Source organism: Zootoca vivipara, chromosome 7, assembly GCF_963506605.1.
Source record: "Zootoca vivipara chromosome 7, rZooViv1.1, whole genome shotgun sequence".
In the NCBI taxonomy this organism is placed as follows: Eukaryota; Metazoa; Chordata; class Lepidosauria; order Squamata; family Lacertidae; genus Zootoca; species Zootoca vivipara.
Genome location: NC_083282.1, coordinates 31,486,605 through 31,511,636, shown reverse-complemented (window position 1 = coordinate 31,511,636; position 25,032 = coordinate 31,486,605). Strand labels below are relative to the sequence as shown.

Genomic DNA, 25,032 nt, shown 5'->3' with positions numbered 1-25,032 from the left:
AGTGTTCTTTAGTGATAAGCTTCTAAAGCCAAAAAAAGGGCAAGCTCTAAGGCAGTCAGAATGTTGCAAATCTGTATTTATTATTGGGGGTTTATTGTAGGATATTGAAACAAAAAGGAACAGAAATACCAGTCAAGCTATTCATAGTGGGGGACTAAGCTATCGATGTGTTGATTGTTTTATTTATTTCTTGTTAAATTCGGTACTTCACTGCATTTTTTACAAATGCACCGTTTTCCTTTGGCAGAAAAAGCAGATGTTCTTCTTCTCCGCGCTGGTTTGCCATCCCATTTTCACCTCCAGCTCTCAGAAATCGAGTTCCATGAAATTATTGGTTCAGGTAAAAGGAAGCAGAAAAAAAGGTTCCATTTTAGAGAATGACACCCCCCCCCAAATGTGGCTGTGTTCTTATTTAATCCCATTCCTTCTAGGATCATTTGGGAAAGTATATAAGGGAAGATGCAGAAATAAAATAGTGGCAATCAAACGGTAAGCTTTAGTGGAGTTTTCTGTTGGTTACTTTACTTAGTTAAGAATGTTTTTTCAATGGCGTTCTTTTAATATATATGTTTTTTTTCTGATGCTGCTAACCAGATACCGAGCCAACACCTACTGCTCCAAATCAGACGTTGACATGTTTTGCCGAGAAGTTTCCATCCTGTGCCGACTCAATCACCCCTGTGTCATCCAGTTTGTTGGTGCTTGCCTGGATGATCCAAGTCAGTTTGCAATAGTTACACAATACATATCTGGAGGATCCCTCTTCTCTCTGCTGCATGAACAAAAAAGGTAAAGTTGGCTTACATCGGTCAGTTTCCGTTTCTTTCAGTTCCTCATCTTTCAAAACTTCTATTCAGTTCTCCAGATTTCAAGAGCAACGTACCATTTCTTTATTTTTTATTCTGCAGCAAAATTCACCAGCATTTTAGTGTCTTTGCACAAAGTTGTGTGCAATTTTGACTAACAGTGCACAATCTTGTAAGAGATTTTCCATAACTTCATGCATTTTTTTGCATGTTGTTTTCACAAATATATGCATTTTTATTCGCCCTTTCCCATAACACATGCATTTTTGTACACATGGTTTGTGATTTAGGCAGTTTTTCCATGAAGCTAATTAGCAAACAAGGTCTCTTGAGTTTGTAGTGGAAGATGAAGAAGAGTTTTCAGAAAGGGGGCACGTGTAAATAATCAGCTCCTCTCATGGTTTGATTGTTTCTCTGTTCCCACAGTTTGAAAAATGGTTGAGTAACATCTGGGGTTTTGATCCTTGCCAGAAAGAGCAACAGGACTATTATTATTTGGGATTCCACAGTGGTAGTGCTACAATAAACTAGATGATGATTAATCTGCCCTTGTCCCTAAGGCCCCAGAGTGAATTAGAACACAATGTTTAAAACAATTTTAAACTTAAAGGGACCCCTGACCATTAGAGCCAGTCGTGACCGACTCTGGGGTTGCGGCGCTCATCTCGCTCTATGGGCCAAGGGAGCCGGCGTACAGCTTCCAGGTCATGTGGCCAGCATGACAAAGCCGCTTCTGGCAAACCAGACCAGCACATGGAAACACTGTTTACCTTCCCGCCGGAGCAGTACCTATTTATCTACTTGCACTTTGATGTGCTTTCGAACTTCTAGGTTGGCAGGAGCTGGGACCAAGCAACGGGAGCTCACCCCATCGCGGGGATTCGAACCGCCGACCTTCTGATTGGCAAGCCCTAGGCTCAGTGGTTTAACCCACAGCGCCACCTTACTTACAATCACAGAAATGCAGTGGGCCCTAAAAATATACAGGCAGTGACCATTTTGTGCGCGTCCAACTGACGTGCAACTGCTGGCACGTACGATGTGTTTGGCCCTGGAAGGGGGTGGGGGGGGCGGAATGGGCTTTAGCATGACCACTGACATGCACAGTGACCCAGAATGCAACCCTCCATGTAAACAGGGAGTTGCCTTTACAACTCAGCTGTCAAATGCCAGGTTCAAGGGGTGCCTTGAGAAACAAAAACACCAACCTTTTTCATGTAGAATATGGCATGCACGAGTCTATTGATCATGCCCTTTGTTTTCTCTCTCTTCCTTTATACTTGTGGTTTGGATTATAAGGGTGAACATACAGGAGGCTAGTGCACAGGAAGAGGATTTGGCAACTCGGGGGAATTCAACATAGCACTAAGAAGAGCACAAGCATTTCTGCTCTCTCCTTCCCCTGTGTGCTGATCTGGGAGTTCTTCTGACACCCTCTCCCCCCATGCCGGTTTGGGGTGTATGTGGAGGAAGAGATGGGAGGAAAGCCCCATTGTACTAGTGGAAGTCCTCACACAGGCTTCTGTTGGCAGAGCTCATTAAATCTTGCCCTACATAGGGCATGGACATGCTTCACAGTGTTGCCCCTCTCAGTTTTATTAGCAGCAAATCTGCCAATTTATGCTCCCACAAAGATTAGTAAGGCATGTGTTCCTCCAAGGCCTGTTTTCCCTGGCTTTTGTGTCTCGATAAGATCTTTAGCCGAAGTGTCCGGTTGGTTTTCTTCAGTCATATGGTTGTGTGCTTAGTTTCTTTTTGCTACTGTACTGCGTTTATGATAGGTTGGTTTATATGTTGGGTCTTAATTGTAGTTGTTTCCTTGTTGGTTTTTAAAAATTGTTTTTCAATGTTGTATTGTGAACTGCTCTGTGATTCATTTTTATTGTTTATGAACCACAGTACATACCTTAAATAAAGGAACAGAGACATAATCCTAGCAATGAGGGCATAGGGAGGTACCCAAGTACATACTGTATATAAGGGTGTAGCCAAGGTCAGCTCCACTCCCTCTTTCTCTAAGTGAAAGACCTCTTCAGAAGAAGAGGAAGTGGGAAATAGCAGGACAATTAATGACTAATCAAGTTTTAATTCAGCAATTTCCAAATTACATCTTGAGATAAGTTCTTAATTTAAACTACTTTGAGAGAACTTGATTTCAACAATCAGGATCATGTAAATAATCAGGAAGTTTGAAAAATTCTTCTCACCTCCCTCCAATTTGACTAATGCTACAATTATTATTTTTCACCCTTGCCTTGCAGGAATCTTGACTTGCAGTCAAAATTAATCATTGCAGTAGATGTTGCCAAAGGTATGGAGTACCTTCACAATCTCACCCAACCAATTATACATCGTGACTTGAACAGGTACAGTTCTTTCTTTCTTTTGCCTCTCGATATATTGCTCTTCATATTGTTCCAAAATAAATGCAGGAAGGCACCTGCTCTACAATTGCAAGTGGCTGAAATGAGATCGCTGAACTGAAGATTGAAGTATTTTCAGAACTGAACCCATATTGCCTCTTCAGAGCATCTGTCTAGTCCATTTTCAAACAACTGGGTAGTGGATTAATCAGATTTGAAGCTGAAATGAAACTGCACATTCTGTAAATGTCCAGAAAAATAACAGTCACAATTTGCCATCCACAATGCAAAGCTTCACCTTAAGGGAAAATAAGGACCATGACACTGGCTTCAAGCAATGAGCACATTTCACTTCTGAGGATGCCTTCTTGAAGCAATAGTTCCAAAATGAGAGACTCTGCATCTGGCTGTTAGGAGTGTCAATTCTCACAGCCAGGACCTCTGAATAAGAAAGCTCATGGGGAAGTCCAGAGGCAGGAGAAGCACCTCCCTTCAGTGAAATTACCAGTGGGGCAGAAAGTAATTTAAATAGTACATTACCCAATCTCTCAATGCATGTGACTAAAAAAGAAGAGAGAGAAAAGATGTACATGGGAATAGAGGCAGGCCAGAACAAGCTCAGCCTTGAATGGCAGTGCCAATGCTAACCTGTTAGAAGGTGAGAAGCAGAGAGGCTGGAAGTTTGGTTTCAAACCATGCAGGCAAAAATGGGACAACTGTCCTTGTGATTGACTGGCAGGTTACCATGTACTGTGATTGAAAGGAGGGCAGCCCCCCACCTGTCAAACTTGGCACATGGGGTGATGGGGGAGTTAAGAATTTGACATACCAGCTAGATGCAGTTCTCCACCCTCACTGTAGAGTAAAGGAAAGTCCCAACTTTCTATAAATCATATAATCATCTATAATCATCAGCTGTCTTTCAAAGCTTCCTGCCCAAACTCCTTATTGTTTTGGGGAGAGGTGTGGAGGGGGAGGCAGTCTGTTTGCTGCTAAGCAACTTTACAGATTCCTGTAGGTGTCAACCATCCTAAGCTATTGGAAAAGTCTGAGCTGGCTCTGACCATTGTAATGGGGAGATATGGTAGCTCACTGACTGTAAGTACTTCACAGATCACAAAGCCACTTACGGGTGTTTATTTTTTATTTTTTCCATGAGTTTCATTGTAATAATTAATACCTAATTTGAAAGACATCAACTGTCTGTCATGCTTGAGATAATTTTGGAAGTAATTAATTCATCCTGATTTATTAACTCAGTGGGAGTGCAGGTGATCATCATTAGAACAGCCCTCAACCTGCTTGGGTTATTTGATTTCATTATAGACATTTACTGAAATAAAACCAAAAGGTATTGTTTTCAAGGAAACTTTGGTTTTGTTTCTTGTATTCTGAGGATATGATTTCTACAGGCTTTTCTTCCTTAAAAACAAATCCATTTTTTTAAAGAAATACCACTGCTCTGAAATTTCTTTAGAATCAGCTGAACTAATGGAATAAAAAGGTAGCACGTTTTGCAGAGTCAGTACGCATAAGAAAAGATGCTTTTCTTGAAATGTAAGCCATTGAACATAGTGAGAATTACTTCTCGCTATGTAGCGAGAATACATAGTGAGAATACATGCATGTGCTGCACAAGTGCTAAATATATGCTGGTGATAATGATGTAAGTAATCCTTTGCTGACAAAATTAAAGTCAGGGTATCATAGTGGTTACAGTGCCAGACTAGGACCTGGGAGACCTGGGGAGTTCAAATCCCCACTTGACCATGAATTTCACTGAGTGACCTTGGACCAACCAGTCACTGCCTCTCAGCCTAATCTCACAGGATTATTGTGAGAATTAAATGAAGGGAGGGAGAAAAGAACCATGTACATCCCCTGGGGCTCCTTGGAGAAAAAGGTGAGGCTATAAATGCAACAAACAAACGTTTTAAGGGACAGTGATTTTACAATTCAGCCAAATATATTTTTTAGGCAGGTTCAGAATTTCTAATTCCCCTACATGGTTCCTGCCTTTGCAAGGGTTATCTGATCTAAGCGTTTGGATGTCAAGATTTGCACATATAGATGCATAACATAAGCACACAGTGCTTACATGGATGCTAATGGAAGCCTTCTGAAAACATGAGTTTCAGCTTCAAACTTGACTAATGGCTGGTACAGCTGGAGAAGGTTCAGTGTCAGGAGACCCAGATCTGCTTTCCCAACTACTGCCTTTTGTACTAATTACAGTTCATTAATCAAATGAGGTGGAAAGCCTGTCATTAAGCTTTTGAATAACCATTTCTGAACAATTCAGGACTAGGATTCCTGCACCTGACAAGCAGTGGAAGTAGGAATTGTGTTAAGTGTGTGTGTGTGTGTGTGTGTGTGTGTTGTTACTTGTGTAAGTGTGTGTTGCTTGTGTAAAATGCTGGGAGATGCTGTCCACATGAGACCGAACATAGCCACATTTATATTTGATTGCTATATTTGTACATTTTGTTAAGTCTAAAAACTGGAAGCTTTCAACTCCTGTGCAGAAAAACAGCAAACTGGACCACTAGCCTGATGTTCCCAACTCCATTTCTCTTGTCTAGAAGGAAATCATGAGTAAACATGTTGCAAATCAAACTTCTGCATGCCCCACTAATCAGTTCTCACCTCACATACTAATTTTAAAAGGTGGCATTGGAAAGAAGGAACATGTGTTACAAAAACAAGAATATCTGATGCCTATCTTTCTATATACTTTTATGGAGGCCTGATGGTGTCCAACATTTCTGGCAATGGCATCCACCTGAAAGGTGCTGGATCTAAGTTCCAGCAAGTTCCGTCTGGAAAACAAAGCCCTGCCTAAAACTGTTTAAAATGTTTTTTCTCCAACTAGAAACTGCATTCTAATTCCCCACTGCATTCATTTCCTGTCTTTAGGTATTTATATCCTGATTAGCAGGCTAATTCATACTTTACTTTTTGGGTCCAGATGCAAAAAAGTAGATTCATTATGAACTGGTGCTGACAGTTTTGAATGGCACATGAACATTTAAATTGACAGGCATCATGCAATAAACACGGAGCCAGAAACGCAGTCCTTTTGCAGCCCCCTGTTTTGTGTTTAACCTACTTCTTTAAGCATCCAAGTTACATTCACAACCCACAGCACCATCCATGTATTATTATATTTTGTACCCATGCTCAAAAATCAGTGTGCGGATTTCTTTATTTCAGTCTTTGCGGTGTGGGAATCAGGGATCTTTTACATCATTTACTATTAGCCAATAATTTTTCACTTCTGCATATTCTGCCTATAGAAGCAGTTTGCCTGACCTATGTCTCCTTGCTCTAGCACCCGTTCTTCACTCTCCAATCCCTCAGCCTCTCTGACTTTCACCTCCTGGCTGTTAAAGACTCCCCCAGATCATTCTTCCAAGTCAGTTTATAACCCTCCCTTTTCCTAGTGCTCGCCCATCAGTATTTAGCCCGCCGCAACCCCAGAGTCGGTCATGACTGGACCTAATGGTCAGGGGTCCCTTTACCTTACTTCCTCAGTGTCTAGCCAGTCCCTGACACTGGCACTGTGGTCCAAACCACAGAGCCTAGGGCTTGCTGATCAGAAGGTTGGCGGTTCGAATCCCTGCGATGGGGTGAGCTCCCGTTGCTCGGTCCCAGCTCCTGCCAACCTAGCAGTTTGAAAGCACGTCAAAGTGCAAGTAGATAAATAGGTACCACTCCGGCGGGAAGGTAAATGGCGTTTCTGTGTGCTGCTCTGGTTCGCCAGAAGTGGCTTAGTCATGCTGGCCATATGACCCGGAAGCTGTACGCCGGCTCCCTCGGCCAGTAAAGCGAGATGAGCGCTGCAACCCCAGAGTCACCCGCGACTGGACCTAATGGTCAGGGGTCCCTTTACCTTTCAAGGTAAGAACCAATTCCAGTGTAATTTGTCATTCCGCTGCTAAAACATGAAAGCTAATGAATACTGCTCATCGCTATCAACTATTGAGAAAACTGTATGCTAGTCAAAAGAATTTGGGGTAATGAAAACACCCTAACTAAAAGACAGGCATCGCAGCATATCACTCTTATTTTAACTCATAAACACGGAGAGTGTCAGGACCTATCCTTCTCAGCGACTAAGCCTCATTTATAGGTCTAACAATCAGTGAAAGTTTGTAAGGGCTGGCTTGGTGATATAGATAAAAGAGTCAGTGGAAGCTCTGTGGTAATGGGGATGGGTGTCCGCAACTTGTCTTTGTTATATAGATATATATATATAATCCCCTCATGAAACCTTAAAATAGCAGTTGCCTTTCATTAAATCTATAGCATAGTAAGGTTAGAAGAATCTTTCCCTGACCCCATTTCTTTGGAGAAGAAAAACACATTTAATAGGCATTGCCTGTCTGTTGCCCTGAAAGGCACAGTATCTGGCAGCCCTGAAGAACTACTGGATTTTCTAAAGGAGAAGATTGATTACATGCGTCTCCTAATTCTTTTTTTCTTTTTTCTATTTCCCCCCCTTCTTTCTACTGTTTTCATAGAAATAATGGAAAAGGGTATTCTTGGCCAGTCTTGAGATGGAGATGGCCTTAAGAGCAGGCAATTTAGTACTGAATCTTATGAACTCTTTATTAACCTTGTCTGGGTTCTGCTGATTCCCCCCCCCTCTTGTATTTCCTCAATGTGAGGCTTAAAGGGCTACATTTCTCCCACACTTACCCACCCAAGCTCTAAGTGTCATTGAAACAACAATGGTCCAGGAGAGCTTTCTTATTTGTTCTGCTTCTATTGGCTATGGTAGATTCTTTTGTCCCTTTATATCTGTGTACGTAAATATAGACAGATAGATGGACAGATCGATAGATAGATAGACAGACAGACAGACAGATATAGACAAATCATGCAGTGCAGGTGAAATATCTCAGATTGACAGGAATATCTTTAAAGAGCAAACTCTTCTGTTTCTTTGGAAAAATTGACAAGGCAGGTTTCCAAACATTCTCTCGTCATATAGCTTCAGGAAGGCTGACAATGTTTAGGAGTTGAGAAGGAAGTTCTGTTTCTGGGCCTAATGGAGCCTTGGCCTCTGCAAAATCCAGCAAAGTATTGCTTGGGGTATCCAATTATAATACCTTTGCTCACTGTGTATCTGACCAGAAAGAGTGCTTTGAGACACACCGTACCATATGATTCTAGATCCAAAGAAGGAAACAATCATTGAGTTTACCCTGCTGTTATTCCCAAAGGAGAAATCTATACCAAGCAAAGGCTATGTAGGACATTCTTTAAAAAACCCTTTCACAATGAATAAGCTGCCTTCCTCTCCTCTACCCCTTTCTTTCTGGAGCAGGAACCTGCCAGAAAGTTACCACATGGGGACACCAGCTAAAAGCTCTAATGATCTGAAGATATGGCTTCACAGACCCTACGGTGCTGACCCGGGATTATTTTTAGCCTTTAATATTCTGGAGGACATATGGGTACCTCTATTTGATTAACATTTCCACCTGACAACTGAGTGCAGGTATCTCAAAATAATTCTGCTTGTCATCCTCAAACCATTTAAACATTTTGATGAAAAATAGATGGGAGAGCTGAAATCAGATTCACTGGGAATGGAAAGAATCATGGCAACATCTCATGTACCCATTAAACTTTTACGATTTAATTTATCATTCTCTGGGTTTGCTTTTATGTGAAGTTGAAAATCTTGAAAGCACTGATTTGTGGAAGTCCTGGTTCGGAGAGTTTAAATTTTATCTGTCTGCAAAAAAAATATATATATATATATAAATGGTGTTTCCCACTTGACTGTTCTTTCTTGTATAACCTCAGTTGTAATATGTGTAATGTTATGCTGTTTTGTAGAGACCATCAATATTCCTTTCACTTTCCCTTTATCATGTATCCTGTTGCCAACTCGTTCATTTCTTTCTTTTCAAATACTTTTTTTCTCCCCTCTAAATCTACTTGGCTCAGACAACATTCTTGATAAATTCCGTATGAGAATTGATGTGTCTACATTCATACTCTTTTATGTTATAATTTGCTGCGCCTTTCACACTCCATATGCTTGGAACACACTATATAGTAAGGTGATGAATAAACCTCTTCAAGTACCTTGATCGCCACAGTGTCATGATGTGGCTGAAAAGTGTAGCATCACTTTCACAGTCTCTCACTGCAATCCCAGCTTTGCTTCCCAGAATCCTCTTAGCTTTAAGAAAATATTTCTGAAATATTTGGCTTTTAAAAAGGTTTTAAACGTATTTGGAACACAGAATATCAACAGGTGAAGCTTTCCCAGTACCGGTAATTATATTTCCTTACTAGAAAAGACTTAAACTGTTTAATTTGTGCCAGCCCCGCAAGGTGTCATTTGCTTTGCTGCAAGCTGCTCCTGTTGAGAGAGTAAATTACTTCAGCAAGGAAGATGCAGGAAATACCTCACTCACTTTCCTTCTTTATGATTGTTTATAAGCCATGAATAAGTGACTAAGCATTCATAGCAACAGCAGCACTTTTGTATCTGCCCAATAAGCCTTAGAATATTGTGTCTGTGTTTTGTTTTCTAACTTTCTTCATAGATCTCTGATTGACTTACTTTTTAAAGAAAAAGAGAGAGAGCTAAGAGTCTGGGCTTCCTGTTGTGGGGTGGAAAGAGGGAATTGATATGAAGACGAGCTAGAAATCATTCAAAGTTTTATCTCTGTATGAAGTTCATTCACTTAGCAATCATGGAATTTGATTTCAGCTGTAGTTCACAGATTTTTGCACTACTTAATCAACTTTGTTGATGAGCTAGTTCATCCTAAGCCTTGGAGCATTCTATATCTATATATCTATATCTATATATTATCCTGGATTTGTTATCACCACTGCAGGAATTGATTTCAAAAGTTCTTTCCAGGATTACTTATCATGGGTGAATTTATTTCCAAATATTTGTGCACTTCATTTAAATGAAAGTTGTTAAAACAGTAGCAAAAAATTGGATTTGTACCGCTTTTTATATAGATCATTTTAAAACCAGAGAAGCAAGTCTACCTATTCACTGCAAGAATAATCCTGAATACATCTCCGGGTATATTATTCTATGTCTGTAAAGCCAGGTCTATATCTTATGAGCCAATACAGGGCTATCATTGAAAAAAAACAGCCCTGTGGCTCTTCCTTTAGTAATACAAAACACGTGATAGGATGTCCTCAGACTGTTTTCCTGTTGCTCATAAACAGAATCTAGTGCAAGGGATAGGGAAACCTGTAGCATAACATCATATCACTCATATCATTTCCAAATTTTACTGGACAATAGAGAAATAAGTGACTCAGGGCTACTGATTTTGATAATGGCCACATAGCAGCTACAATGGCTGCTATGGACCTGGCATGCTATGGTCCATGGGGTCATGAAGAGTCGGACACGACTAAACGACTAAACAACAACAACAAGCAGCTACAATATACTGTTCTGGCTGCCTACTTTCTCTTTCTGGGTTCCTTCATTGATCCAGTTGGGAGATGAACCATAACAAAGCTTAGAGAAAGGAAATGGAAGTACGTAGCATTGTCTGGCTGTAAGAAATTCTCCAGCAGAAAAGAAAGAGAAAGAAAGAAAGAAAAATTCCCCAGCCCCCCACATGAACTATAAAGCCAAAACCCCGAGCAAGGGAAAGAATAACATGTTTTTGCAAGGTGGTGGTATTGCAGAGCCTAGACCTTCACTTTTATTACCTGAAATCTGCAGTCATATTTTTTTTTAAAAAAAAAATCGATTCTTGCAGTGACAGTAACAGATTTAGAGAAACAATTATTCAAACTTGCTTAAACCACAGGAGTGTGATTGCGTGCCTACCTGTTTTGAAACAACTGTTGGCGAACCAAGCTAATAGAGTGCTGGGAGGAGATTTGTGATAAAATCTGAGAAATACTTCGGTGAGGTATGGTGCTCCTTATGCATCGAGTAATATACAATAAAGGGGTGACACATGAGGATCGGTGGGAGAAACAGGAGCACAAAATCCCCAGTCAAGAAAGCTGACAGGTTCCTTACAACAGTAAGCAGTCTGGCTTACTGCAGCAGTGATGCTGTCATTTGGGTCAAAAAGTTCATTCCAAATCCCGCTTCCAGTCACTCATTCCTTTCTTCAGAAGTACTCAGTGTTTATGCTGAAATTTGTCCAACCTCTTCTTTCAATTCAAAGTCTTTATTTTTGAAGAAAGTTGTATCTTGCTCCACTCAACCATGGTTCCATTTGTGTTATCCGAATGTTAAGGAAAGCATTGCTCACAGTGTGGGCATTTCTCAAATCGCCCCACCCCCTTATTTTCTCTGTTTTATAGTAGTTTAAAATGGGACTGCCTCTAACTCCCAATAGATGTCAAAGAATGGTTCATAAGAACACTCACAGTGCAATTGCATTTCACAGACGCTCACATTGACACACTACCCTGGGCAAGTTAAAATATGTTGCTGTTTGACTTTCATTCCATCCCTCCAAACTCAGCTGTAAATCACTGCCAACAACCCAGATCTTTCAGAGCAAACTGGACCTTGGGATTATATTTCCATAGGCAGTAAATAGCATTTAGACTCCTATCTTTCATAAATGGCCAATGAAACGAGCTGCCCAAGACTCAGCTATAAATGCATTTATTTCCCAGTATGTGCTAATGCAGACCCTCCAGCTGTCCCTATTTTCCAGGGACAGTCCCAGATTTACAGAAGCCATCCCAGTTTCTGATTTGATCCCAGAATGTCCCACTTTTCCTTAGAACATCCCTATTTTCATTGGATAAATGTTGGAGGGGCATGGAATTATCCGCCCCCTGAGCCATCTGAAGGCAATCCTGTATAGGAAAGGTTTTTTAAAAAAATGTTTAATGTTTTATTATGTTTTTATACATGTTGGAAGCTGCCCAGAGTGGCTGGGTCAACCCAGTAAGATGTGTGGGTTATAAATAGTGAAACTATCATTATGGAATGGGACATCTGTATTTTCATTGGAGCAATGTTGGAGGGTATGCTAATGAAGCACATGCAAATAGATTAATTAGGAAGGGAGGCTGAATAAGAGGGACCGAGTGCTATACCAGAGTGGCAACCATGTTGGTCAATAAGCCTAATCTGCACGTTAATTGAGTGATGTAATGGTTGTGCTGAACCTGTGCCTGGTATTGATGACACTATGAGGGTCAATAAGCTGAAACTCAGTTCAGATAAGATGCAAGTATACTGTTCATAAGTGCTGTCTAGAAAGGTGGAGCTTAACCAGGTCTGAATGCGGTGCTTTTGGATCCCGCTTTGTCCCTGGAGGGCTAAATGGCATCAGATGCTTGAAGAGCCTTCTCCCAGCTGTGGCTGATACATCACCTGCAGCCCTTTCTGGATAGAGAGCACCTGATCACAGTTATTCATGCACTGGTAACCTCTCAACTTGACTACTGCAATGTGTTACGTGTGTGGCTGCCCTTGAAGATTGTTTTGAAGCTCCAGCTAGTGTACAGTGATACCTCTGGATATGAACCACCTCCTTTGTGAATGCTTCAGGCTACGCATGTGGCAAACCCGGAAGTAAAGGTAAGGTTTCCGCAGCTCGCGACTGCACAGAAGCGAACTACCGCCGCCCATGCCTGCACAGAACAGTGCACCTCAGGATACGAATGTTTTTGGGTAATAACGGACCCCCCAGAACGAATTAAGTTCATATCCAGAGGTACCACTGTAAAAACAACTGGCTGCAAGACTTTTGACTGCTTATGTCCCTGAGGTAGAACACCTGTTACTTTGCAAGGTGAAGTCTTTCCATGGGGCAATATTCAATGAAATATTTGCATTAGCATAAGGATTTGCTCCAGTGCAATGAGATTCCACCCACAACCCGCACCCCGCATGTGTTCCCTAGACTGTCCCCAAATCTCTGCTGGATGGTTGGAACCCAGAAATGATTGGGGGGCACACAGAGGGAGAAGAGGGGGATAATATTCTATTTAGCACAGAGAAATTCTGGTGCTGAAACAACGTCATACTTAGCATCAAGTTGAATACAACCCATTAGCCATTAACAACATGTTGGCCATATTGCTGCCAGTTTTTACTTTTCAGCACATGTGCAGCAATTTGATGGGTTGCTTGGGAGAATGAGGTCTGTGCATGCCTCTATTTATCACTCAAGCCCTTCCAAACTGTGCCTTGTAAGCTAATTGTATTCCAAGCTTTATATTGTAATATTCTATATTGATTTTCCACTTGAGCAATAGAAAGTCCCTGGAGAGCTTTTTAAGTTTAGTTTCCTTTAGAGGAGATAGTAAGCACCCCTGGATGTAGAAAGTTCTCCCCAGAGACTCATCTGATACCTGTTTTGTCAACCCCAGACAACTCCCTTTTTTATTTTCCCAGGTCTAAATTTGTTTTTATGCTGCTTTGAGATGTGTTGTCATTGAACTGTTCTACTGATAGATACATATTTTGAACACAGGAGAAGCAAGTATGTACATAGACAGATGCTGCCAGTTCCTTGCAGCTGATATATCAAAATAATTCATAAATTTACAGAATTTAGCTGAATTATCATATGTGTGTAGCTGTGTTTAAACTGCATGAGAAATTCATGCACTGAATTTAAAATAATTGTGTGGGGCGAGGGGTGGGGTACGATATCAACAAAGACAAACTCATTCAAACCAAAGTTGCATTTTGTATATTACTTGGATAAGATGCCCTCTCCTCAAGCAGAAATTGTTGGTGTTTTGAATTTGAAAGCATTTACAGTCATCTGTGAGGTGCATGCTGATCACACATAGGAATGTTCTTGTGTCCAAGTTCTGGCCGCTGCATCGAAAAGATGCTGCTGTGGAACACCGAAAATATGATTGTTGTCAACAGCTTGGTGCTAAAAACTGCTGCGCCCTGATGTTGACTTCCCTGAAAGCTACAAGCAAATTCACCACTTCCTAAGCTGACATTCTTAATGGGAAAGGAAAGGCGGGCTCTTGAGATGTCTAACATATCCCGTGAGACTGCAAATCTTGCTTGTGGCTGGTGCAGTTCAGCCTTTCCTTGCAATTATAATCCTCTTTGACTTATTAAGCACCAGCAGAGAGCCCATAGCTCATCTTCTGTCAGATGCACATGGGAAGTCTGGGATGGTAATTCAGTAGAAAGCACAAAAGGGTTTCCAAGGTAGTTACAGAGGCTGGGATCCAAACAGCAGAAAGTGCTTCTACTTGCAGAGGGAAAGAGCTTGCCAATTTTGTTTTTTAACTGCAACTCTCTGAGGCACGTGAAATTCCCATTTTGCAAGGGGGTCCCCTTGTTCAGAAGTTAATGGAGTTAGGAAGCACAAGAGCTTGCAGATAGAACAGGAAATGTCTTGGTGCATGCACAGAACACGATGTGTAACCCTTTGGATCCTGCATAGTGTAACCCTTTGGATCCTCCATAGGGGCCAGCAACATGAGAAAGATGATTTCCCTAATCTGGGTGCAGAAGTGGTGGTCTGTAATGTTTATGGTTCTGCTGTCTAGTGCCAGGAAGAACAAAGCAATGTTTTTCAAAGAGAGCTCGCTTATCATCTGGTTATGAACTGTGAAGTTGCTGAAGTCCATAACTACCTGATTCACTACGTGGATTTGTCCAGCTTGTAAAGTTTGGTTTTGTTACAAACAGGAATAGGTGAATCCATCCATTTCAGTTTCTTGGTTTTTTTCTGTTCATTTCTTCACATTTCTACATCAATTTGTGTTGGGGGGTGGGGTTAAATGTATCAATGAATATTTAGCAGCATTTCCGTGTGAATTTCTCCTATTATAAACATTTTTGCAAAGAATTTTTCCCTAATGCATTTTTGTATCTTTTTTTTAGCAATATATGTATTTTTGTGCATACTTTTTCTAGTATATGCATTCCTGTACACATTACTTGGCTGAAAAACTACATCTAAAATTAGGAGAACTATTTTATATATATATATATATATATATATATATATATATATATATATATATATATATATAATAGTTCTCCTAATTTTAGATGATTGAGTGTAAAGTCAATGATTGAGTGTAAAGTTATATTCAATGAAATCTGAAATATTGTAATGAAAAGTTTATATATATATATATATATATATATATATATATATATATATATATATAAACTTTTCATTACAATATTTCAGATTTCATTGAATATAACTTTACACTCAATCATTGACTTCCCTTCCCCCCTTCCATGGTTCCTTTTATTTATCCTTAAGCCTGCATATTCTATTTTCCCCATATATTTATAATTCTCCTTTCCCTCTATATCTTCAATGCTTTAAACTGCTGAATTTACACGAACCCTGCAAACGTTTTAGCCCAGGCATCCCCAAACTGCGGCCCTCCAGATGTTTTGGCCTACAACTCCCATGATCCCTAGCTAGCAGGACCAATGGTCAGGGAAGATGGGAATTGTAGTCCAAAAAATCTGGAGGGCCGAAGTTTGGGGATCCCTGTTTTAGCCTGTTTAACATAGTTTTTCAGATATTCTGCAAACATATTCCACTAGGAATCCAGACCCTCCAAGTGCTCCTATTTTCCAGGGATGTCCCTGATTTAGAGAAGCCATCCTGGTTTCTGATTAGACCCAGAATGTCCCACTTTTCCTTAGGATGTCCCTATTTTCAGTGGACAAACATTAGAGGCTATGGAGTTATCTGACCCCGAGCCATCAAGGCAATCCTGTATAGGGAAGTTTTTAAAGTGTTTAATTATGTTTTCACATATGGAAGCCACCCAGAGTGGCTGGGGCAACCCAGCAAGATGTGTGTGGTATTCATAGTAAAATTATCATTATGGAATGGGATGCCCCTGTTTTCCTCGGATAAATGTTGGAGGGTATGTGAATGTTGTTGCTTGGAAACTGAGGATTTGGTAGGTTTACCTTTAAATGCAAACTGAATCAAATTTATCCACTAACCCTCAGCTCAGTTTAAGTTTCTCTTTTCAATAATTTCTTTAACACACACACACACACACTTTTTAGTCCAGGCATAGGCAAACTCCGGCCCTCCAGATGTTTGGGACTACAATTCCCATCATCCCTGACCACTGGTCCTGTTAGGTAGGGATTATGGGAATTGTAGTCCCAAACATCTGGAGGGCCGGAGTTTGCCTATGCCTGCTTTAGTCTTTGGGTCTCATTTCTTCCTTAGGTGTCACATTCCAGGGCTAAATTTTGAGCCTCCTATGAAGTACAGTCTCTTAACAACAACAACAACAACAACAAAAACCCAACTATTTCACAACAAGAAACGAAGCATAAATTGGTGGGACAATTTTGTGTCTTCACACCCACCAAGCAAAACACAGCTTTCCAGTCATATGTTCCAGCTCACCAGGGGCTTGATAAACCTCAAATTTCTGCTTCCTGTTTGGGTCTTTTTAAAAATGTGGATGTCAAGCACCTGGCAGGCAACAATACAGGGCTGGTTCATGGTATTTATTTTGATGGCTCTCAAGCTATGAAGGCTTATTGCAGTGCCCAACAAGAAATGGCAGACAACTCAGAAGCTGGTAGCTGGTTTCAGAGGGTCTTCTTTAATTTCATGGTGCAGGTTTTGAAATGTTATCTTCCAATTAAATTTCCAACCCTCCTATGGAGTACAGCCTCTTAACAAAAAAAGTTTAGTGTGGCTGCCCCTGTACTGTGGAATAGCGTTCCTGTCAAGATATGACAGGCCCCCACTATCCGCACTTTCTAGAAACAATTGAAGACACTTTTGTTGTGACAGGCTATCCCAGCTGGATAAATGTGTCTCTTCTACTATGAATGTCTCCTTTCTTGGGGTTTTAGATTTGTTTTAAATGTCTCTTCTGCTATTGTGTTTTTAACTGCCGTTAATAATCTTATGTGTAATAATCTCCCCTTGAGGAAACCAGGAATGGTTGCATGTAGGTAGTTGAACGACCTTGCAAAAGCCAGAAGTGGACATAATACTGGAAATAAGAAATAATAATAATAATAATGGGGGGGGGAGTAAGAGCATGCACATGCCCCTCAGTAGATAGAAACTGGGGAGGGAGGTGGGGTATTCGTGGTAACCTTGAGGGGCAACTTCATGAATGAAGAAAAAGGGGTGTCACTGAAGTACAGTGGTACCTCGGTGTCAGGGGGTCTCTCTACAGAAAGCCCCTACCAATAATCTTCACCAGCTCCTCGCCCAGCGTCAGCACAAGCAGTGAGTCAGGAGAAAGGAATGAGGAAGTTTGCGGAGTGGAGAGAGGGCTATCTCATGTTCTAGAGCCCCAGCACCGCTCGGAGAGAGGGATAGGGGAGAAGGAGCATGGAGGGCTTTCGGACACAGGGCAGCCAGGAAGGCGGCCCTTCCCTCCAATGCCCGAATTGAGGTGCATGCCCACCCGTAGGGCCAGGGGGCAGCGCTTTGGGGTGCCCAGGCTTTTATGCTGGGTGAAAACCCACAGGAAGCCATTGCGGGGTTCTGACACGGACTGAGCAGTCATGTTTGCTGATGTTATTGCACTGTAAATAGTATGCACAATAAAACTCAGAAAGACAAGGCGGAGTGGAGCGTCTTTACTCAAGAGTAGCCGCAACCATCTCTGACACTCGGGTTACAGACACCTCGGGTTACAGACTCAGTTAATCCAGAAGTAGTACCTTGGGTTAAGAACTTTACCTCAGGATGAGAACAGAAATCATGCAGCGGCAGTGGGAGGCCCCATTAGCTAAAGTTGTACCTCAGGTTAAGAACAGTTTCAGGTTAGGAACGGACCTCCAGAATGAAATAAGTTCTTAACCAGAGTACCACTGTACAGCCCATGAAGAATTCCTTTTCACATGCTTTGAAATTCCTGCCACCTTTCTCTCCCTGTTAAGACTCAGGCAGTGATAGGGTTGCCTGGAACCAAATGCATTCTATTAAGGGGTGTGTGTGGAATGTGTCATTTGGGACATAATTGCATGTGACTGTCCACATGGCAACCAAATGAACAACAATATGGGAAGTTCCATATTTTTTATACACACACACACATCACTTTAACCATACCAAGGCTTGCTTTAGGCAGATGGCAGAAATAATTGGCTACCCTACCGTATGCATACAGACATTTACCTCACCTGCTTGCATACCGCCATCAGAAAAGCAGTGCAAAGAAAGATTCAAGGGATCAAAGACAGCTAGCTACACAGAAATGGTTTTAAACAGTTTTGAAAGCTGGATTCTTTAAACACAAAAGGCTATTCTGCCCACACTTTGTGTAGCTATGTGGGAAAGTCAATATTACATGGAAAGTAATTCAAACATTGATGAAGTCAATAGGCACTTTGCTCACATAAGGCATTTGTATAGTGTAACAAGCTATTAAATCCAAGCTATTTGAGGAATGTAACTATTTGTCATCTTGCCCATCAGCCACGATGGTCTGCTGCATTATTAAGTGTAAGGTATATTCTAAAGGCAGCCAAGCTGTAAATACAATGGGGTGTGTGTGTGTGTGTGTGTGTGTGTGTGAATGTTGTTTGTTTTCCTTTATTTAAAGGGAGCAGCTCATTAACCCTCCGCAAATGGACAGTTACTGGTACTTGTCCTCTGTGGAATCAAACAAGGCAAGATGCCATTCATGCTGTGAATATTTCTATTTTAAAAAATGGCATCTGATCCAGATTGAGCCCCCAGTGTTAGAACTGCCCTCCATAAGGCAAAAAATGAGGCAAAGGACTGTCCAAGGACCTTGGGTGCCTGCCTTGCTGTGCTCCACTTCCTCTTCCTTTGTTGTTAATGTTTCAAGGCAGCAAATGCAGTAGCAGGGCACCTCCAACTCTGCATCTCCTTCTCCCTGTCTTGTTCTCCAGAAGGGATGGGGATCTTTCCACAGAGCTGGCATTCTGGGATAGCTTTTCCAGGACAGCTAGACAATCTCTTTTGACGTAAATTAAATGCTTACAGACATGAGGCAACAGTTCTTCCCCCCCCCCACCACCAGGATTTCTGAAAGGAATAATGAAAAAGCTATGTTTTCTTCCAATCCATGATTAGAATGTTTGCTTTATCCAGAAATTATTTAAAGCTTTTCTTTCTTTCTTTCTTTCTTTCTTTCTTTCTTTCTTTCTTTCTTTCTTTCTTTCTTTCTTTTTCGTAAATGATTTTTTATTGTCCCCCCCAATTAATTTCCACAATTAACTACAAAAAACAAATCTCTCCCCCCCCCCGTCCCCATTCACAAAAAACATTTCAAAACCTTATATTTGAGGTTCTTTAGACCTCATGACTTCCCTCCATTCCCTCTTCTGGTTCCTTATATTAATAAAAAAATTCTGCATTTCCATACACATACTTCATCAATTCTTCTTTTTTCTGATTTTAACAAAATTCTTCTGCATTTCCTTACACATACTTCATCAATTCTTCTTCTAATTTTATCCAAATTTTGCTGATTGCAAGTGTGTAGCCTGAGCCTGCCAATGTATCAATTTATCTCTTTCTTGAACTCTTCGCATGATCATTTTTGGCAGTGCCACATCTTTTAAGACCCCCTCATTAAATTATGGGATCTTTTCCTCTTCCATGATTACACAGTAGCAATATTGGCTTGTAGCAAGACATTTGCCATGATTTTCTATTGTTCCTTAAGAATAGAATCCTTCAGGTAAGCACTAGGTCAGGGGTCAGCAAACTTTTTCAGCAGAGGGCTGGTCCACTGTCCCTCAGACCTTGTGGGGGACCGGACTATATTTTGAAGGGGGGGAAATGAACGAATTCCTATGCCCCACAAATAACCCAGAGATGCATTTTAAATAAAAGGACACATTCTACTCATGTAAAAACACCAGGCAGGCACCACAAATAACCCAGAGATGCATTTTAAATAAAAGGACACATTCTATTCATGTAAAAACACCAGGCAGGCCCCACAAATAACCCAGAGATGCATTTTAAACAAAAGGACACATTCTATTCATGTAAAAACATGCTGATTCTCGGACTGTCCGCGGGCCGGATTTAGAAGGCCTTAGTTTGGGGACCCCTGCACTAGGTCAATTTCCTGGTAAATTAAGATGGCGATTCTAACCCTGCTTACCTGGGAGTGAGCCTCTCTGAATTCAACGGGACTAGCTTATGCTTGTGCTGAAATTCCTTTTATGCTGTTTATATATGAAATAAGAGGACCTGTCTGAGAAGCAGCTGTACAAGCCCTAGATCACCACATATGCTAGAAACATGCTTTCCTTTTACATCCTTTGCAACAATGAAAGTTTGGTCTTTTGTGGATTTTATAGCAGTTCCATTCAAGGGATAAGATGGATACTGATGAAAGTGTATTGTAAAGGAGGCCTCTCCACATGGCGAGAAAGCAGCTCTCTGATGTCCAAGTGGTAGATCACAGACAAGTACATATCTAAATCCCCCTCCCATTCCCCCCCATATAAACCTCCTTGCTATATTTATCGGGTGTCTGTAATAAGAGTAGATAAAGTTTTGAGATAAGACCTTTCTCTTTGCTATCCAAAAGGAGCACACAATCATTTGTAACGGGCTTTGCTGCCAACTAGAGATCTGCTATCAGTTGTGATGAAGTGAAACAAGAAGCTAGTTATGGCAAAGAGGGGAATGGCTTGAACGTAGCCTTTCTGCACATGCACGTTCAAACGAGATAAAGAAGATGTGAGATAGGATGCATCTTATGAATAAAAATGGAACAAGCATATGATAACCTTCCTGCCCATGATGCAAGTATGTTTGGCAAATGAAATGCTAAGAAAAGAGGGAGAACGCCAGGATAAGTTACAGTGGATGCCTGAAAACTGGTGGGTGTTGGCATTCATATGTGAATAATTTTGTCAATATCGAAAACATCAGAGATAAATCAGCATATTCTGACAATCATTAAATTTGGATACGATGGCGAGCATTAATTTACATAGCCGGAGAAGTGTGGAAATACCTAATTTGGGGTGCTCACAATGTTAATCTGGAATGGTGGTGCCTCAATTTATGAATTTAATCCGTTCCGAAGGCACCTTCGTAAGTTGAAAAATTCGTAAGTTGAAAAAAGCCATTGGAAACGCGATTTCCCATAGGAATGCATTGGAAACGGAAAAATTCGTAAGTCCTATCTAAAAATTCGTAAGTCGAAAAATCCCTATCTAAAACCGCCGCAGTTTTATTCCGGATGTCGAGACATTCGTAAGCGCGTGGCCATTACCCCCATTCGAAAGTCGAAAAATTCAGTTGTCGAGTCGTTTGTAAGTTGAGGTACCACTGTATTATGAAGGAATTTGAGGTAGCACTAAACAGATTGCTCCATCAGCACAAGCATTTCTGCTTCCTAATGGAACAATCTGACTTTTCTTGCTCCTGTGCACTGTTGTGTGGGTTCTGGAGACCCCTGCAAGCCAACCTGAAGGCGGTAGGTGAGAGAAGAGGAAAAATCTAAGAGGAACTCATAGAATCGTAGTTGGAAGGTACACTGTAGTCCAACCCCCTGCAATGCGGCAATATCGAGCTATCCTTTACGGGGATCAAACCTGCAACCTTGGCATTACAGTATCAGCACCACACTCTAACCAGCTGAGCTACCCACTAGTGAAAATCTGCGCACAGGTTTCCACTGAAGAGAATCCTCAGTTGAATCCAGGCCCAGATTATCACTATGGATGAGTATGATAATAATAATTATTGACTTAGATATCATTTCCTGCCAAAAGCAAGTTTCATGAGCACTGATATATAAACATCCATAATTAAAATACACAATAAAACAGCCCCACTAAGAACAACACAGGAGGCTGAGGGAGGCAGATCAAAAGAATGCTATGTGAACAGGTGAATCTTCAAAAGCCAATGGGATGCAATGCAGATGGGGCTTCTCAGAATTCAGCTGGGAGAGCATTGCACAACACCAGTGCTATCAGTGAAAAAGTGTGCCTCTGCATCACCACGAGCCATGGCAAGACTAACCAGGTTTATTGCCACTGAGTCCAGGCACTGGTCTGGGTCCTTCATAGCTTCTGCTGGTTGAGACGCAATGGAGAAACAGAGCTGGGCATCATCAGCCTATTGATGGCACCTTGCCCCAAAATTCCCAAGGACCGCTCCCAATGTCTTCCTATCAATGTTGAATAGCAATAGTGACAAAGCAGTGCCTTGCAGGATCCCATAATGTAACTGCCATAAGCCCAAAAAACAGTGTCCCAAAGCTGCCTCTCGGGATACAACTGCACAAGTAGGAATGAAACTTCACTGTAACACTCTGCCCCGATACCCACCCCACAGAGCTGGTCCAGCAGAATACCCTGGTTAAAGGTGCCAAAAGCCACTAAGGGATGTAGGTTTGCACTCAGATTCAGATTGCCCTATTATGAATGACTGGGAGGCTTTGCATAAACAAACCCACTTCTCCCAAATACTGGGGGGCTCAGCTACATTCGTAAAGAAAAAGCGTGTTATAACACTGTGACACCAGATGGCGCTGTGGAGTCCCATCTTTTGCCAATGTGATGTTTACAATACATTTTCCTAAAACACTTTTTTGATATGTCTATTTTTTATATAAAATTTATTTAATTTTCAGATTTTGAAATTTACAAACAATTATCAAACAACCAAAACAAAAAGAGAATTCAATAAATTCCCATGGACTTCCCCCCTCTTTGTGGGTCCTTATGTTAACTTTTTTCTTCCTGCATCTTCTCTATTAATCCAATTCTATTAAAAGCCCATTGCAAACATAGTCTAACGTTAAACTACAAGTGTCATTCCAGTCCAACTAATGATTTTAATTGTTTGCAATGACTTTTAAGGTAACTTGTTTATTTTCCCCATTCCTCATTGAAATTTTGGTTTCTTCCTGGTTTCTGATTCTTCCAGTCATTTTTGCCATCTCAGCATAATCCATCAGTTTATTCTGCCATTCTTCTCTGGTAGGTACTATATCTTCTTTCTATCTTTGGGCTATTAACATCTGGACAGCAGTGGTCACATACATAAATAGTCTCTTCTGGTCCATTGGTATTTTGGCAACTAGAATTCATAAAAGGAAAGCTTTGTGTTTTTAAAGAAAAGGTTATTTTTAAAAAAATTCAGTTCATTATATATCATCTCCCAGAATTCTTTTACTACTTTACAAGTCCACCCCATATGATAAAAGGTACCTTCTTTTTCCTTACACTTCCAGCAAGTATTGTTTTAGCTAATTTACAAGGTGTTAAGTACCACCGACACATCATTTTCATATAGTTTTCTTTCTAAGTATAACATGCTGTAAACTTTGAATCCCGGTTCCATAGCCTCTCCCACACTTCAAGTGGCATATTATATCCAAAGTCCCTCGCCCAGTATATCATAACTGATTTGAGCTGTTCATGCTATTCTAATATTAATTTATACATTTTAGAAAGCAATTTAGTCTTATTTTCTAAGAGATGTGTCTAGATTCAGCCTAGATCTGTTTTTGTGATAAGGCTCATAAGAAGAGCCTGTTGGATCAGGTCTGTGGCTCATCAAGTTCGGCATCCGATTCTTATAGTGGCCACCAGTGGCGGATTTATGTATAAGCTAAACAAGCTATGGATTAGGGCTCCACTCTCTTGGGGGCCCAAAAAAAAATTAAAGGAAAAAATAACCCTGAAAGTACATTTCCAAAATATAAGATAAAAAAAGTAAAACCTACATAGAGCAACAGTGTTGTGTGTAGTGTAGGCTCCTATGATGTAAGTAATGGGCCCCACCTGCTAGCCTGCTCCCTAAAATATCACTGGTTTGCTCATTTCTATATACAGTGGTACCTTGGTTCTCAAACTTAATCTGTTCCGGAAGACAAAAGTGTTACAAAACCAAGTGCACTTTCCCATAGAAAGTAATGCAAAACGGATTAATCTGTTCCAAACTTTTAAAAACAACCCCTAAAACAGCAATTGAACATGAATTTTACTATCTAACGAGACCATTGTGTTAGAGATTCATTCCCCTTGTTTGCAGTCATGGGATTGTTGTCTATCACATGACAGTGTATGTTTTGATTCCACAGAGTGGTTAGTGACGGAGACAGGATGTTTGTGTTACTGTGTCTCCTGAAGTGGGATTATTGTCCTTTGTTCTTTCTCTTTGCTGCCTGATGCTAGAGAGAGAGGGAGCAATGTTGCAGTGTTCCGTGTGTGTTTATATGTAAATAAAATAGATTAGCCAAATGCTGTGCTACTGAGTTCTGTTACGCAATTGTGCAAACTCTGCAGATCCCTAAGTGTGCTGATGTCAGTTGGCATCAGTCGCTGTGATGTTCGGGCTTAAGAATGCTTTTGAAGCTCCCGATCGACCATAAGGGAGAGAACATGCCAGTCGGGCATGTGTCTCTGCCAGGGTCCTACTTGTGAGTAAGAGATCCTAACACACTGATCCATAAAATGAAAGCCATGATCATATAAAAATCATTTTAAGTTAGAGCTTAATAATTATTTCACTATTAATATACTTCTTCTTAATTGTATTTCACTATTCATACAGTGGTACCTCGAGTTACAAACGCCTCAGGTTACAAATGTTTCAGGTTACAAACTCCGCTAACCTGGAAGAGTTACCTCGAGTTGAGAGCTTTGCCCCAGGATGAGAATGGAAATCACCCTGGAAAGTGTGGGATAATGCTTGCTTTGAGGCATTATCATCCAACCTCCCTGGAAACAAATCAGAACAAATGCCCAAGGAGCAGGTCATCTGCAAACACCCACAACCTTCAGTAAGCTGAGATTCCGAAGCTTCATTGTATAATAGGTGTGGGATGTTGCTGCAGAATAGATTCCTCTTAGCCCTTGGGTCCTCCTCTACAAAAACTCCTAAATTTCGGGGCCATTCATCCTTACTCCTGGAGAGAATTAACCTCCC

General features: G+C 40.9%; 1 protein-coding gene across 1 annotated transcript in view; it reads left to right on the top strand.

The window, feature by feature from the left end:
* TNNI3K (TNNI3 interacting kinase) overlaps positions 1-25,032 on the top strand; it is a 146,096-nt gene that overhangs the window by 50,186 nt on the left and 70,878 nt on the right. The window contains exons 14-17 of the mRNA XM_035122872.2: positions 248-340; positions 432-489; positions 595-789; positions 3,068-3,172. Of these exons, the coding sequence (XP_034978763.1) occupies positions 248-340; positions 432-489; positions 595-789; positions 3,068-3,172 (451 nt within the window). The remainder of the gene's footprint in view (positions 1-247; positions 341-431; positions 490-594; positions 790-3,067; positions 3,173-25,032) is intronic.